Source organism: Pseudophryne corroboree, chromosome 8, assembly GCF_028390025.1.
Source record: "Pseudophryne corroboree isolate aPseCor3 chromosome 8, aPseCor3.hap2, whole genome shotgun sequence".
In the NCBI taxonomy this organism is placed as follows: Eukaryota; Metazoa; Chordata; class Amphibia; order Anura; family Myobatrachidae; genus Pseudophryne; species Pseudophryne corroboree.
In genome coordinates this window covers 485,772,027-485,788,371 of record NC_086451.1, presented here as the reverse complement: position 1 = coordinate 485,788,371, position 16,345 = coordinate 485,772,027, and the positions used below count along the sequence as shown (strand labels likewise).

The following is a 16,345-nucleotide window of genomic DNA, read 5'->3' as shown; positions in this document are numbered from 1 at the left end:
CGACCTTTTGACCTGTTGACCTAGTACATTTCGACCTAGAAACCCTGTCAACCTTCAAACCCTGTTGACCTAGTGACTGTCGACCTATAGTGGTCGACCTGAACATTGTCGACCTGGACACTGTCGATCTAATGATGCACAACCTTTGCGATCGCTGTCTGCCAGCTAGCATGCTGGGAGGTCTTGCCCTGCGCTGGTCGGCCCCCAGCATGTGATAGAAAGGATTGCAGATTCTGCTTTTTAGCAGAATCTGCAATCCAACCTGAATAACCCCCTATGTGTATAGGTGATTGGGACCTGCCTGCTACAATCAGTGGGGTCACTGATATATAATCAATACAGTCACACTGACTGAAGAGGGTAATAATGGCTATTATGAAATGCAGTCAGTGAGTGGATGTGGTGCAATCAGTGAAGGGGGAAAGTAATATACTGTCATAGAATACAGGTGTGGTATGGCTGACCGGCGGTCATCATACCGACGCAGGGATCCCGGCGGGGGGTGAGTACACCCACAAGTGGAAATAGTCCCTGTTGGTCGGCATGCCGACCATCGGAATAGTGAGGGGTGGTCATGTAACCATCGGTCTCCTGATCGCCGGTCACATGAATACCACCCATAGAATACAAGGAGGAAAAACAACAAATATTTTAAGAGGCATATACTGTATCAGGAACGAAAATATGCTATGGATTATTTGAGGGAGGGGGGCCCAAATTGGTATCCTGCTTAGGGCCCCATGAGGTCTATATCCACCTCTGGTGGTAGGTTAGGAATCACTCACAGCGCCGGTGTCAGAATGGGAGCCGGGCTGAGACGGCACCTGCACAATGAGGGTCATTCCGACTCGTTCGCACGCAGCGGTTTGTTGCTGCGGTGCGAACGGGTCCAGGATGTGCATGTGCGGCAGCCGCACTGCGCACACGCGGCGTTGCTGGTGACAGGGGTCGCCGGGTTACGTAGCGGAGTACGAAGAAAGCGGTCGCAGAGACGACCGCAAGAAGATTGACAGAGAGAAGGCGTTCCTGGGCATCACCAGACCGTTGCCTGCCGTTTTCGGGGAGTGGAGAAGAAAACGCAGGCGTGTCCAGGAGAACGGAGGGCGGATGTCTGACGTCATAGCCGGCTCCAGCATCGCTGATATCGTCGCACAGGGTAAGTATGTCCAGGGCTGGTCATGTTCTGCTTTATAAAATGTTAGCTTAGCAGGGCTACAAAAGTGATCGCATTCCTGCTAAGCTAAAATACACTCCCCATAGGCGTGGACTAAAAGTTGCTGGCTGCGATCAACTCGGAATGACCCCCAGTCTGACTGTGTATTATGCGGGATTGGTCAGATAGTGCTGGCGCGGGGTGGTTCAACTTTCTGCGCAGTATCTGACCAGGCATGAGAGGGGTGCCTGACATTAGGATGTGCCTGTGCACACAAGGCACCCCCCGTGCACATGTGTATGCCCCCTCCTCCCCATACCAGTGCTATTAGCCCCCAGGGCCCCCACTCCCCATGTATCTCCCCCTTTCCCAATATCACTTTCCATGTGTCTCTGCCCTCCCCCATAATAGCAGTGTAATCAGCTCCCACAGCCCAATAACAGTGTCATATCCCCGTGCCCCCACTTTCCATAGGTCTCCCCCTATAGCAGTGTCATTAGCCACCTTCCCCTATGTAACCTTGCTTTATCCTGTGAGGCTGCTGCACTGGGTCAGGGTCTTGTAGCTCAATGGGGTCTGAATCTTCATCTTTTTACTGTCACAGAAAGTGAAAGTAACACACTCCCTGCCTGTGTGAGCTGAGCACTGACTCACAACCTTCTCCCCCCAGGCAGTGTTTGTGACCAGATATTCCCTCCTGCACCCATCCCAGTAGTACAGTACCTAGAAAGGGGACAGGCAGCCTGAGGCAGGAGATGAGCTGCTCTGCATGTGCCTCAGTATCACTGCTCTGCTGCTGACAATGGCACCTGGGGAGAGCTCCACTTCTCAGCTCTTCCACATTATACTGATCCTCCTCCCAGCCAGCACCACTGCTTATATAGGAGAGCTGTGATTGGCTGGCTGCATCATGTGCTTTTCTCAGTGTATGTCATATCCCCACATCTCACCATAGTCCATAGCCATCTCAGTGTATGTCATATCCCCATCTCACCATATGTCATATCCATCTCAGCATAATCCATATCCATCTCACCATAATCCATAGCCATCTCACCATATGTCATATCCATCTCACCATATGTCATATCCATCTCACCATATGTTATATCCATCTCAGCATAATCCATAGCCATCTCACCATATGTCATATCCATCTCAGCATATGTCATATCCATCTCAGCATAATCCATAGCCATCTCAGCATATGTCATATCCCCATCTCACCATGTCATATCCATCTCAGCATAATCCATAGCCATCTCACCATATGTCATATCCATCTCACCATATGTTATATCCATCTCACCATATGTTATATCCATCTCAGCATAATCCATAGCCATCTCACCATATGTCATATCCATCTCACCATATGTCATATCCATCTCAGCATATGTCATATCCATCTCACCATATGTCATATCCATCTCAGCATATGTCATATCCATCTCAGCATATGTCATATCCATCTCACCATATGTCATATCCATCTCACCATATGTCATATCCATCTCAGCATATGTCATATCCATCTCACTATATGTCATATCCATCTCAGCATAATCCATAGCCATCTCAGCATATGTCATATCCCCATCTCACCATATGTCATATCCATCTCAGCATAATCCATAGCCATCTCACCATATGTCATATCCATCTCACCATATGTTATATCCATCTCACCATATGTTATATCCATCTCACCATATGTCATATCCATCTCACCATATGTCATATCCATCTCACCATATGTCATATCCATCTCACCATATGTTATATCCATCTCACCATATGTTATATCCATCTCACCATATGTCATATCCATCTCACCATATGTCATATCCATCTCAGCATATGTCATATCCATCTCAGCATATGTCATATCCATCTCACCATATGTCATATCCATCTCACCATATGTCATATCCATCTCAGCATATGTCATATCCATCTCACCATATGTCATATCCATCTCACCATATGTTATATCCATCTCAGCATAATCCATAGCCATCTCAGCATATGTCATATCCATCTCACCATATGTCATATCCATCTCACCATATGTCATATCCATCTCAGCATATGTCATATCCATATCCATCTCAGCATATGTCATATCCATCTCACCATATGTCATATCCATCTCACCATATGTCATATCCATCTCAGCATATGTCATATCCATCTCACCATATGTCATATCCATCTCACCATATGTTATATCCATCTCAGCATAATCCATAGCCATCTCACCATATGTCATATCCATTTCAGCATAATCCATAGCCATCTCACCATATGTCATATCCATCCCACCATATGTCATATCCATCCCACCATATATCATATCCATCTCACCATATGTCATATCCATCTCATCATATGTCATATCCATCTCAGCATATGTCATATCCATCTCACCATATGTCATATCCATCTCACCATATGTCATATCCATCTCACCATATGTCATATCCATCTCACCATATGTCATATCCATCTCACCATATGTCATAGCCATCTCACCATATGTCATATCCATCTCACCATATGTCATATCCATCTCACCATAATCCATAGCCATCTCACCATATGTCATATCCATCTCACCATATGTCATATCCATCTCACCATATGTCATATCCATCTCACCATACATCATATCCATCTCACCATACATCATATCCATCTCACCATATGTCATATCCATCTCAGCATAATCCATAGCCATCTCACCATATGTCATATCCATTTCAGCATAATCCATAGCCATCTCACCATATGTCATATCCATCTCACCATATGTCATATCCATCTCACCATATGTCATATCCATCTCAGCATATGTCATATCCATCTCAGCATATGTCATATCCATCTCACCATATGTCATATCCATCTCACCATATGTCATATCCATCTCACCATAATCCATAGCCATCTCACCATATGTCATATCCATCTCACCATATGTCATATCCATCTCACCATATGTCATATCCATCTCACCATATGTTATATCCATCTCACCATATGTCATATCCATCTCACCATATGTCATATCCATCTCACCATATGTCATATCCATCTCAGCATATGTCATATCCATCTCACTATATGTCATATTCATCTCAGCATATGTCATATCCATCTCAGCATATGTCATATCCATCTCAGCATAATCCATAGCCATCTCACCATATGTCATATCCATCTCACCATATGTCATATCCATCTCACCATATGTCATATCCATCTCAGCATATGTCATATCCATCTCACCATACATCATATCCATCTCACCATATGTTATATCCATCTCATCATATGTCATATCCATCTCACCATATGTCCTATCCATCTCACCATATGTTATATCCATCTCATCATATGTCATATCCATCTCACCATATGTCATATCCATCTCAACATATGTCATATCCATCTCACCATATGTCATATCCATCTCACCATATGTCATATCCATCTCACCATATGTCATATCCATCTCAGCATATGTCATATCCATCTCACTATATGTCATATTCATCTCAGCATATGTCATATCCATCTCAGCATATGTCATATCCATCTCAGCATAATCCATAGCCATCTCACCATATGTCATATCCATCTCACCATATGTCATATCCATCTCACCATATGTCATATCCATCTCAGCATATGTCATATCCATCTCACCATACATCATATCCATCTCACCATGTTATATCCATCTCATCATATGTCATATCCATCTCACCATATGTCATATCCATCTCACCATATGTTATATCCATCTCATCATATGTCATATCCATCTCACCATATGTCATATCCATCTCAACATATGTCATATCCATCTCACCATATGTCATATCCATCTCACCATATGTCATATCCATCTCACCATATGTCATATCCATCTCACCATATGTCATATCCATCTCAGCATATGTCATATCCATCTCAGCATATGTCATATCCATCTCAGCATATGTCATATCCATCTCAGCATAATCCATAGCCATCTCACCATATGTCATATCCATCTCACCATATGTCATATCCATCTCACCATATGTCATATCCATCTCAGCATATGTCATATCCATCTCACCATACATCATATCCATCTCACCATATGTTATATCCATCTCATCATATGTCATATCCATCTCACCATATGTCATATCCATCTCACCATATGTTATATCCATCTCATCATATGTCATATCCATCTCACCATATGTCATATCCATCTCAACATATGTCATATCCATCTCACCATATGTCATATCCATCTCACCATATGTCATATCCATCTCACCATATGTCATATCCATCTCAGCATATGTCATATCCATCTCACTATATGTCATATCCATCTCACCATATGTCATATCCATCTCGGCATACGTCATATCCATCTCAGCATAGTCCATATCCATCTCACTATAATTCATAGCCATCTCAGCATAGTCCATATCCATCTCACCATAATTCATAACCATTTCAGCATAGTCCATATACATCTCAGCATAGTCCATATCCGTCTCAGCATATGTCATATCCATCTCGGCTAACGTCATATCCATCTCGGCTAACGTCATATCCATCTCGGCATATGTCATATCCATCTCAGCATAGTCCATATCCATCTTGTCATATGTCATACCCATCTCAGCATATGTCATATCCCATATCCATCTCAGCATACGTCATATCCATCTCAGCATACGTCATATCCATCTTGGCATACGTCATATCCATCTCGGCATATGTCATATCCATCTCAGCATACATCATATCCATTTCAGCACATGTCATATCCATCTCGGCATATGTCATATCCATCTCAGTAAACGTCATATCCATCTCAGCATACATCATATCCATCTCAACACACATCATATCCATCTAGGCATATGTCATATCCATCTCAGTACACGTCATATCCATCTCAGCATACATCATATCTATCTCGTCATACATCATATCCATAAAGCAAAAATTAGCTATACGTTATATCCAGAAAGCTGTAATTTTGACTTGAACGGCCCCTCATACATATGTCATATCCATCTCACCATATGTCATATCCATCTCAGCATATGTCATATCCATCTCACCATATGTCATATCCATCTCAGCATATGTCATATCCATCTCAGCATATGTCATATCCATCTCACCATATGTCATATCCATCTCACCATATGTCATATCCATCTCAGCATATGTCATATCCATCTCACTATATGTCATATCCATCTCAGCATAATCCATAGCCATCTCAGCATATGTCATATCCCCATCTCACCATATGTCATATCCATCTCAGCATAATCCATAGCCATCTCACCATATGTCATATCCATCTCACCATATGTTATATCCATCTCACCATATGTTATATCCATCTCACCATATGTCATATCCATCTCACCATATGTCATATCCATCTCACCATATGTCATATCCATCTCACCATATGTTATATCCATCTCACCATATGTTATATCCATCTCACCATATGTCATATCCATCTCACCATATGTCATATCCATCTCAGCATATGTCATATCCATCTCAGCATATGTCATATCCATCTCACCATATGTCATATCCATCTCACCATATGTCATATCCATCTCAGCATATGTCATATCCATCTCACCATATGTCATATCCATCTCACCATATGTTATATCCATCTCAGCATAATCCATAGCCATCTCAGCATATGTCATATCCATCTCACCATATGTCATATCCATCTCACCATATGTCATATCCATCTCAGCATATGTCATATCCATATCCATCTCAGCATATGTCATATCCATCTCACCATATGTCATATCCATCTCACCATATGTCATATCCATCTCAGCATATGTCATATCCATCTCACCATATGTCATATCCATCTCACCATATGTTATATCCATCTCAGCATAATCCATAGCCATCTCACCATATGTCATATCCATTTCAGCATAATCCATAGCCATCTCACCATATGTCATATCCATCCCACCATATGTCATATCCATCCCACCATATATCATATCCATCTCACCATATGTCATATCCATCTCATCATATGTCATATCCATCTCAGCATATGTCATATCCATCTCACCATATGTCATATCCATCTCACCATATGTCATATCCATCTCACCATATGTCATATCCATCTCACCATATGTCATATCCATCTCACCATATGTCATAGCCATCTCACCATATGTCATATCCATCTCACCATATGTCATATCCATCTCACCATAATCCATAGCCATCTCACCATATGTCATATCCATCTCACCATATGTCATATCCATCTCACCTTATGTCATATCCATCTCACCATACATCATATCCATCTCACCATACATCATATCCATCTCACCATATGTCATATCCATCTCAGCATAATCCATAGCCATCTCACCATATGTCATATCCATTTCAGCATAATCCATAGCCATCTCACCATATGTCATATCCATCTCACCATATGTCATATCCATCTCACCATATGTCATATCCATCTCAGCATATGTCATATCCATCTCAGCATATGTCATATCCATCTCACCATATGTCATATCCATCTCACCATATGTCATATCCATCTCACCATAATCCATAGCCATCTCACCATATGTCATATCCATCTCACCATATGTCATATCCATCTCACCATATGTCATATCCATCTCACCATATGTTATATCCATCTCACCATATGTCATATCCATCTCACCATATGTCATATCCATCTCACCATATGTCATATCCATCTCAGCATATGTCATATCCATCTCACTATATGTCATATTCATCTCAGCATATGTCATATCCATCTCAGCATATGTCATATCCATCTCAGCATAATCCATAGCCATCTCACCATATGTCATATCCATCTCACCATATGTCATATCCATCTCACCATATGTCATATCCATCTCAGCATATGTCATATCCATCTCACCATACATCATATCCATCTCACCATATGTTATATCCATCTCATCATATGTCATATCCATCTCACCATATGTCCTATCCATCTCACCATATGTTATATCCATCTCATCATATGTCATATCCATCTCACCATATGTCATATCCATCTCAACATATGTCATATCCATCTCACCATATGTCATATCCATCTCACCATATGTCATATCCATCTCACCATATGTCATATCCATCTCAGCATATGTCATATCCATCTCACTATATGTCATATTCATCTCAGCATATGTCATATCCATCTCAGCATATGTCATATCCATCTCAGCATAATCCATAGCCATCTCACCATATGTCATATCCATCTCACCATATGTCATATCCATCTCACCATATGTCATATCCATCTCAGCATATGTCATATCCATCTCACCATACATCATATCCATCTCACCATGTTATATCCATCTCATCATATGTCATATCCATCTCACCATATGTCATATCCATCTCACCATATGTTATATCCATCTCATCATATGTCATATCCATCTCACCATATGTCATATCCATCTCAACATATGTCATATCCATCTCACCATATGTCATATCCATCTCACCATATGTCATATCCATCTCACCATATGTCATATCCATCTCACCATATGTCATATCCATCTCAGCATATGTCATATCCATCTCAGCATATGTCATATCCATCTCAGCATATGTCATATCCATCTCAGCATAATCCATAGCCATCTCACCATATGTCATATCCATCTCACCATATGTCATATCCATCTCACCATATGTCATATCCATCTCAGCATATGTCATATCCATCTCACCATACATCATATCCATCTCACCATATGTTATATCCATCTCATCATATGTCATATCCATCTCACCATATGTCATATCCATCTCACCATATGTTATATCCATCTCATCATATGTCATATCCATCTCACCATATGTCATATCCATCTCAACATATGTCATATCCATCTCACCATATGTCATATCCATCTCACCATATGTCATATCCATCTCACCATATGTCATATCCATCTCAGCATATGTCATATCCATCTCACTATATGTCATATCCATCTCACCATATGTCATATCCATCTCGGCATACGTCATATCCATCTCAGCATAGTCCATATCCATCTCACTATAATTCATAGCCATCTCAGCATAGTCCATATCCATCTCACCATAATTCATAACCATTTCAGCATAGTCCATATACATCTCAGCATAGTCCATATCCGTCTCAGCATATGTCATATCCATCTCGGCTAACGTCATATCCATCTCGGCTAACGTCATATCCATCTCGGCATATGTCATATCCATCTCAGCATAGTCCATATCCATCTTGTCATATGTCATACCCATCTCAGCATATGTCATATCCCATATCCATCTCAGCATACGTCATATCCATCTCAGCATACGTCATATCCATCTTGGCATACGTCATATCCATCTCGGCATATGTCATATCCATCTCAGCATACATCATATCCATTTCAGCACATGTCATATCCATCTCGGCATATGTCATATCCATCTCAGTAAACGTCATATCCATCTCAGCATACATCATATCCATCTCAACACACATCATATCCATCTAGGCATATGTCATATCCATCTCAGTACACGTCATATCCATCTCAGCATACATCATATCTATCTCGTCATACATCATATCCATAAAGCAAAAATTAGCTATACGTTATATCCAGAAAGCTGTAATTTTGACTTGAACGGCCCCTCATATGTCAGCTCTGATGATCTCTCGCCATCTAGTTTCCAGTCAGACAGTCCAGGCTTCGCAGTAAGACAAGTGATTAAACAGGTTGTGTCTAAATCTCTTCTCAGCTAAGAGGGGAAGCTGGAAACTCGTATTTGGCTTCGATTGTTTATGGATCCAGCCGATGGGAGCAGAGGTCGCGCTTCCAAGATATAGGGAACAGGAGGGAGTGTAACACTCAGGACACATTGTAGCACTATGGTAAGACCCCGGCTTGTGACATTCATTTCTTGACTGAGACGCCATTCTACAAGGGTGTACCTCGTAATAAGTATGGCGGCACTTTCATATTGCTGCAATATCCGCAAGGATCATAGCGCACGTACAGCCTTTACATAAAGAGCGTTTGAATAAATAAAGGATTTTGCATTTGTTGAATACGCTTCGGGAAAGATTCCATTATCTGCGAGCTGTTGCTGGAACGTCTCCCGATGGCTTCGCCTACGGAGGTGCAAGCGGAGATCAGTCTTCCTTAGTCTCACTTATGTGCGCAGCGCGGCGACTTGCTGGCAGCGGCCTGTTACTACCTGATTCTGCCCCTGCTGAGGTGTGGGCGCTCTGCCGATGATTGCGCAGTTGGACGATTTTCTTTGTACTGCGCATACATCCGAGTTGCACTGCGCATTGTTTACCAACGGCGGTCGCAGTGAGAGTGGCAGTCAGTCAGCAATAATGGGACGTTACGGGGGGGGGGGTGGCTGCCCGGCGCAGGCGTGTTCTGGCCGACATTCTGTGGGGGGTAATTCCAAGTTGATCGCAGCAGGAAATTTTTTAGCAGTTGGGCAAAACCATGTGCACTGCAGGGGGGGCAGATATAACATGTGCAGAGAGAGTTAGATTTGGGTGGGTTATTTTGTTTCTGTGCAGGGTAAATACTGGCTGCTTTATTTTTACACTGCAATTTAGATTGCAGATTAAACTCACCACACCCAAATCTATCTCTCTCTGCACATGTTATATCTGCCTCCCCTGCAGTGCACATGGTTTTGCCCAACTGCTAAAAAATGTGCTGCTGCGATCAACTTGGAATTACCCCCGTGGTGTGATTGCAGATGTTGCATCTTTGTATGCAAGCAGTGGATTGGAGGAGCAGCCAGTGGGCGTGTCTATACAAATGTAATTGGCTGCGGCATTGGCGTATATTTGCTGGGCCGCGGTGCACACAAATGAAAGAACTTCCTCCTCTTACTCAGCCCTTTATCTGGCATTTTGTCTTTTTTGTTATATTTAGTTTTTTACCACAATTAGTGGAGCTGAGAAAAGTACCGCGGCGTCTCAGGGCGCTTTCCCAGCGGGCCCATCTGCGGAGTGGGCTGGCGTGTACGTTAACCCTTAGTGCTCCATGCCAATACAGCGCAGCTGTCACAGCCAATATTTGGGGGTCAGAAAACTGTTTTATTTCTGTCACCGCTGATATTAGGATTATACAGTCCGTGCATTTGTCACCACTTACTGAGACTGGACCATAAGCAGCAATCCAGGATATAGGGGTCATTCCGAGTTAATCGCCAGCTGCCGTTGTTTGCTGCGTAGCGATCAGTGAAAAATACGAGTAATCTGCGCATGCGTATGCACCGCAATGCGCATGCGCGTCATACAGGTACGAAGTCCATTGTGGTTTTGCACAGGTTCTAGCAACGATTCCGGTCGCACAGCCAGACGCAAGGAGACTGACAGGAAGTGGGGGTTTCTGGGTGGCAACTGACCGTTTTTTCTGGGAGTCAGGGCCGGTTCTGGCGCTCTGAGCGCCCCGGGCGGCAATAGGGTGTGTGGCTTCATACAGGGGGCGTGGTCATTTACGCCCCCTGTACAGACTGAAATGATGTGCGTCTAGTTCCCTTCATGGAGAGGACCTTTGCTGTGCAGTGCGCGATGACGTCATCGCGCACCGCACAGTAAAGGACCTCTCCACGAAGGGAAACTAGACGCGTACGTGTCTAGTTTCCCTTCACAGCGGCAGCGGGGGTGCAGCGGCCAGTGGCAGCAGGGGTCACACAGCAGCAGTGGATCTTGCCCTGGTGCGGCGCCCTCCGGAGGGCGCCCTGCGCCCTCCGGAAGGCGGCGCCCTGGGCAAAAGTCCTGCTTGCCCGTGGCAAGATCCGCTACTGCTGGGAGTGTTTGGTAAAACGCAGGCGTGGCCAGGTGTTTGCAGGGCGGGTGTCTGACGTCATTACCGTGTCACTCGTCGCAGCAATCATCGCACAGGATAAGTAACTACAGGGCTGGTCTTGTTTTGCACAAAATGTGTTTGCAAGCGCTCGGCTGCACAGGCGTTCGCACTCCTGCAAAGCGAAAATACACTCCCCCGTGGGCAGCGACTATGCGTTTGCACGGCTGCTAAAAACTGCTAGCGAGCGATCAACTCGGAATGACCCCCTAATGTGCTGGGAACGACCCTTTTACTTATACTATCGCCCCTTTGCTCCCTGTCAGCAGATTCCCAGACTACAGGTGATGACAGAGATCCGTCTATTAGTTCCAGGTACCCGTCTGATCGCAGGGTGCCCCCTGTTCCCCGTCCCTCAGTGCGGCAGTGCTCTATTTAATGGATAACCCAAATTATTATTATTATCTGTTTGTAATCCCCCCGTAAATGAAGAATAAGACTCGCAGCGATCTGTATCGGGGGGTAATAAAGTTCCAGGGCAGCAGAAGCAGAGATGGGAGTGGGGTGTTTCTCACCCACCTCTATACGGCTCTGTACAAATAATTCAGCCCGGCAATTACTGTGCATGCAGGTGAGAAATTGTATTAACCCCTTCTGTGTCACAACGTGGTTCGTCCCGGCGCAAATTTTCTCCCTTTAGTCAAATTGGCTCCTAACGATCCTCACAATGAAATGTTCTGATTTTGTTTTGTTTTTAAGAATAGAAGTTTTTCTGATCCAGTAGATCTGCTGTCTGGTGTAAAAGCTGTGATGTACGTACAATGGGGGTCATTCCGAGTTGATCGCTCGCTGCCGATTTTCGCAGCACAGCGATCAGGTAAAAAAACGGCAAAACTACTCATGCGTAATTGCGTATGCACCGCAATGTGCAGGCGCATCGTACGGGTACAAAGAGGATCGGTGCTGGGTGATGGATTTACCGAAGATTCCATTCGCACAGACGAACGCAAGGTGATTGACAGGAAGAGGGCGTTTGTGGGTGGCAACTGACCGTTTTCTGGGAGGGGTAGGGAAAACGCAGGCGTGTCCGGGCGTTTGCAGGACGGGTGTCTGACGTCAATTCCGGGACCAGACAGGCTGAAGTGATCGCAGCGGCTGAGTAAGTTCTGGGCAACTCAGAAACTGCACAAAATATTTTTGCTGCGCTCGGCTGCACAGGCGTTCGCACACTTGCAAAGCAAAAACACACTCCCCTATGGGCGCCAACTATGCGTTTGCACGGCTGCTAAAAGTAGCTAGCGAGCGATCAACTCGGAATGACCCCCTATGTGTATATTGCAGACATTTGCAATGAATATAAATTGCAGACAAAGCAGAGACTTCATTATTCATACACTTTAGGGCTATATTTACTAAAGGGTGATCTTCATTCATTTTTATCAATTTTAAATTGATAGAAAAAATGGAAAAATCGACCTTTAGTAAATAATCCCTGTATGATATAATCATAGTGTTCCTTTGCAGTGGCGTAAGTTCGTCCCAGTTGCCCGGAGGCAAGATAAAAATTGGTGCTCCCCCTTAAATTTAGATAAATCAGACGTTCCCAAACGCGGTCCTCAAGGCACCTTAATGGTCCAGGTTTTAAATGTATCCATGCTTGGCCACAGGTGACTTAATTAGCACCTCAGTCAATTTGATTTAACCATCTGTGCTGAGCCATGGATATACCTAAATCCTGGACTGTTGGGGTGCCTTGAGGACCGCGTTTTGGAACCTCTGAGATAAATATATACAGTGTTCTGAAATAAAAATGTATATACTGCATATATACATTTAACTGTCTTTTATTTTAAATCACACATTTCAAGCAGTCATAACCAGGATTAGAAGCCATGACCTGTTACACTACGGAAGACACTTTACTGATAGAACTATTTGCTCCTGCATAGGAAGAATGAGAATTCATACTATATGACGTTACGTGTAATTGTCAAAGAAGTAACTTCATATAGTTAGAATTCTCATGTTTACTATACAGGAACAAACAGCTTCATCAGTGAGGTGTGTGCTTCCAGTGTAATAGGTCATGGGTTATAATCCTGGGTATGACACTTGTAAAATGTATAGCTATAATAAAAAGGGTGTGATTTGTAAGGTGCAGGGAACAGTGAGGAAGTTGGCCACTGAAGAGATAGCTGCGGATATCAATTTACTTAATTGAAAGGTGTCACAGAATGGGAGGAGAGGTGCCCCCTTCAGAGCAGGAGCCCGGCGGCAGATGACTCCGTTGCCTCCCAGAGTTCTGCCTATGTTCCTTTGTTTCTATGGGATCTATGTACTACTAAGCTGTGGCGAGAGATAAAGTACCAGCCAATCAGCTCCTGTCCTTTTTCAAACCCAGCCTGTAACATGGCCGTTAGGAGCTGATCGGCTGGTACTTTATCTCTCTCCAGTTTTTCTCTCTCCGAGGCTTAGTACATAGGGGTCTGAAAGAATATCATTAACATAACACTAAAACCTAAACAGTCACCGAGGCAAGAGAATTACCGGTGTCATAAATCTCAAATACAGTGAGGCAGACGTACTAAGCCATGGAGAGAAATAACGTGGTGAGAGATAAAGTACCAGCCAATCAGCTCCCAACTGTCATGTTACAGGCTGGGTTTGAAAAAGGACAGGAGCTGATTGGCTGGTACTTTACCTCTCTCCACTTTATCACTCGCTAAGGCTTTAGTACATCTGCACCATTAGTTGCACCCTTGCAGACAGGAAGTCTATATATATATATATATATATTTTATCAACTACTATCTTTCTGGGATAAACTCCCCTCCTGTCTGCAGCAATTTCAATTTTAAAAAAAAATGTATATATCACTGTTTTTATTTTTATACTTTTAGATTTTTGGAATTTATATGTAGGTTTGTGTAGGCAATGGTTACCATAGTCTGTATATATATATATATATATATATATATATATATGCTCTCTCTCTCTCTCTCTCTCTATATATATATACCCCCTTGATAGGAGTCTATGCTGATCATATTAATAACTTTTATATAACTCTCTTACAGTTAAGATCATTTGTCTGTAATTATCCCTGATCACATGACCGGCCGCAGCGAGCGCCGGGGCTCTTTGTTTGTCCTATATACTAATCTCTGTAGAGGTTGGAGGTCCTCTCACCCCCAATGTGTGCTGTCCTCCCCAGACTAATAGGCGCCCCCCCCCCCCACCACCACCATCTCTAACAGTGATTTTCTTGTTGCCCGTTATTACTAAACCCATTTCCGGTCTATGATTGGCGCCCCCTGTAACCGGCAGCTCGCCGCGCAGTATCCCATCTTGATTAAACAAACCACCCATCACACCGGCCTCAGCGCTGCAATCTAAAGCGACAAGACACCGCGCGGCCGGGTGTTTTTACTTTCTGAACGCTAATTGCTTTTGCCAAGTGAAGCTGCAGAATGACCCCCCCTCGGACCACATGTATTTTCCGGCTACCTAGACGGCCCGGCCGTGGAATGCATTTCCCTGCACAAAACATCAGTAATTCATTTGCTAAATTGAATTATCTCGCTAAAGAGATTGTGTATTTTTGCTTATGTAGCCGTCCTCCTGAAACCAACTAAACGCTGATACGATCCAGATGGGAAGCGGAAACGCCGCATTTCATGACTTTTTAAACATTTAAGTTGGTTAACTTTTGGCCCTGGAAGATTTTCCGACTGTAGCGTCGTGTGGAAGCAATTTGTTATTAAATTCCTGGTGTGAGAAGCGAGTCGCGCAATCTCTGGCTGCAGCGTCGGCGCTTTTATTCTGTATCTTCGAAACGAGCCGCGTCGCTTTCCTCCCGGTTACATATAATATTATTAGGCGTATCAGCGTCTCCCGGGGCCACTTTCTCTGCACTGGCCCCAGAATAGCAGATACTTGTGGGTCTGGGGGGTAATGGATGAATTACGCGCCGTGTACGCGGTCACTGTAAGGGAACGGCAGGCCTGTATTATAACTGATACTGCGATGTCTCCTCTATGGCTCTATCAGAATTATGACCAAAAACCGTACTCGCTACGTAATTAGGGGGTAATTCAGATCTGATCGCTGCTGTGTGTTTTCGCTCAGCGGGCGATCAGATATGAATTGCGCATGCGCCGCGCTGCACCAGGGCGTCGCATTACTGCAACGGGGACCACCAGTCAGCGACGGGATTGTGCATAAGGATCCATTCGCACGGGCGTTC

The 16,345-nt window shown here is 43.7% G+C and overlaps 1 protein-coding gene across 1 annotated transcript in view; it reads left to right on the top strand.

Annotated features, from left to right (window-relative positions):
- Positions 1–1,107: 1,107 nt before the first annotated feature.
- Positions 1,108–16,345, top strand: part of LOC134949975 (dentin sialophosphoprotein-like) — a 75,833-nt gene continuing 60,595 nt past the window's right edge. Inside the window, exon 1 of the mRNA XM_063938653.1 lies at positions 1,108–1,156. Coding sequence (XP_063794723.1) covers positions 1,108–1,156 — 49 coding nt within the window. The remainder of the gene's footprint in view (positions 1,157–16,345) is intronic.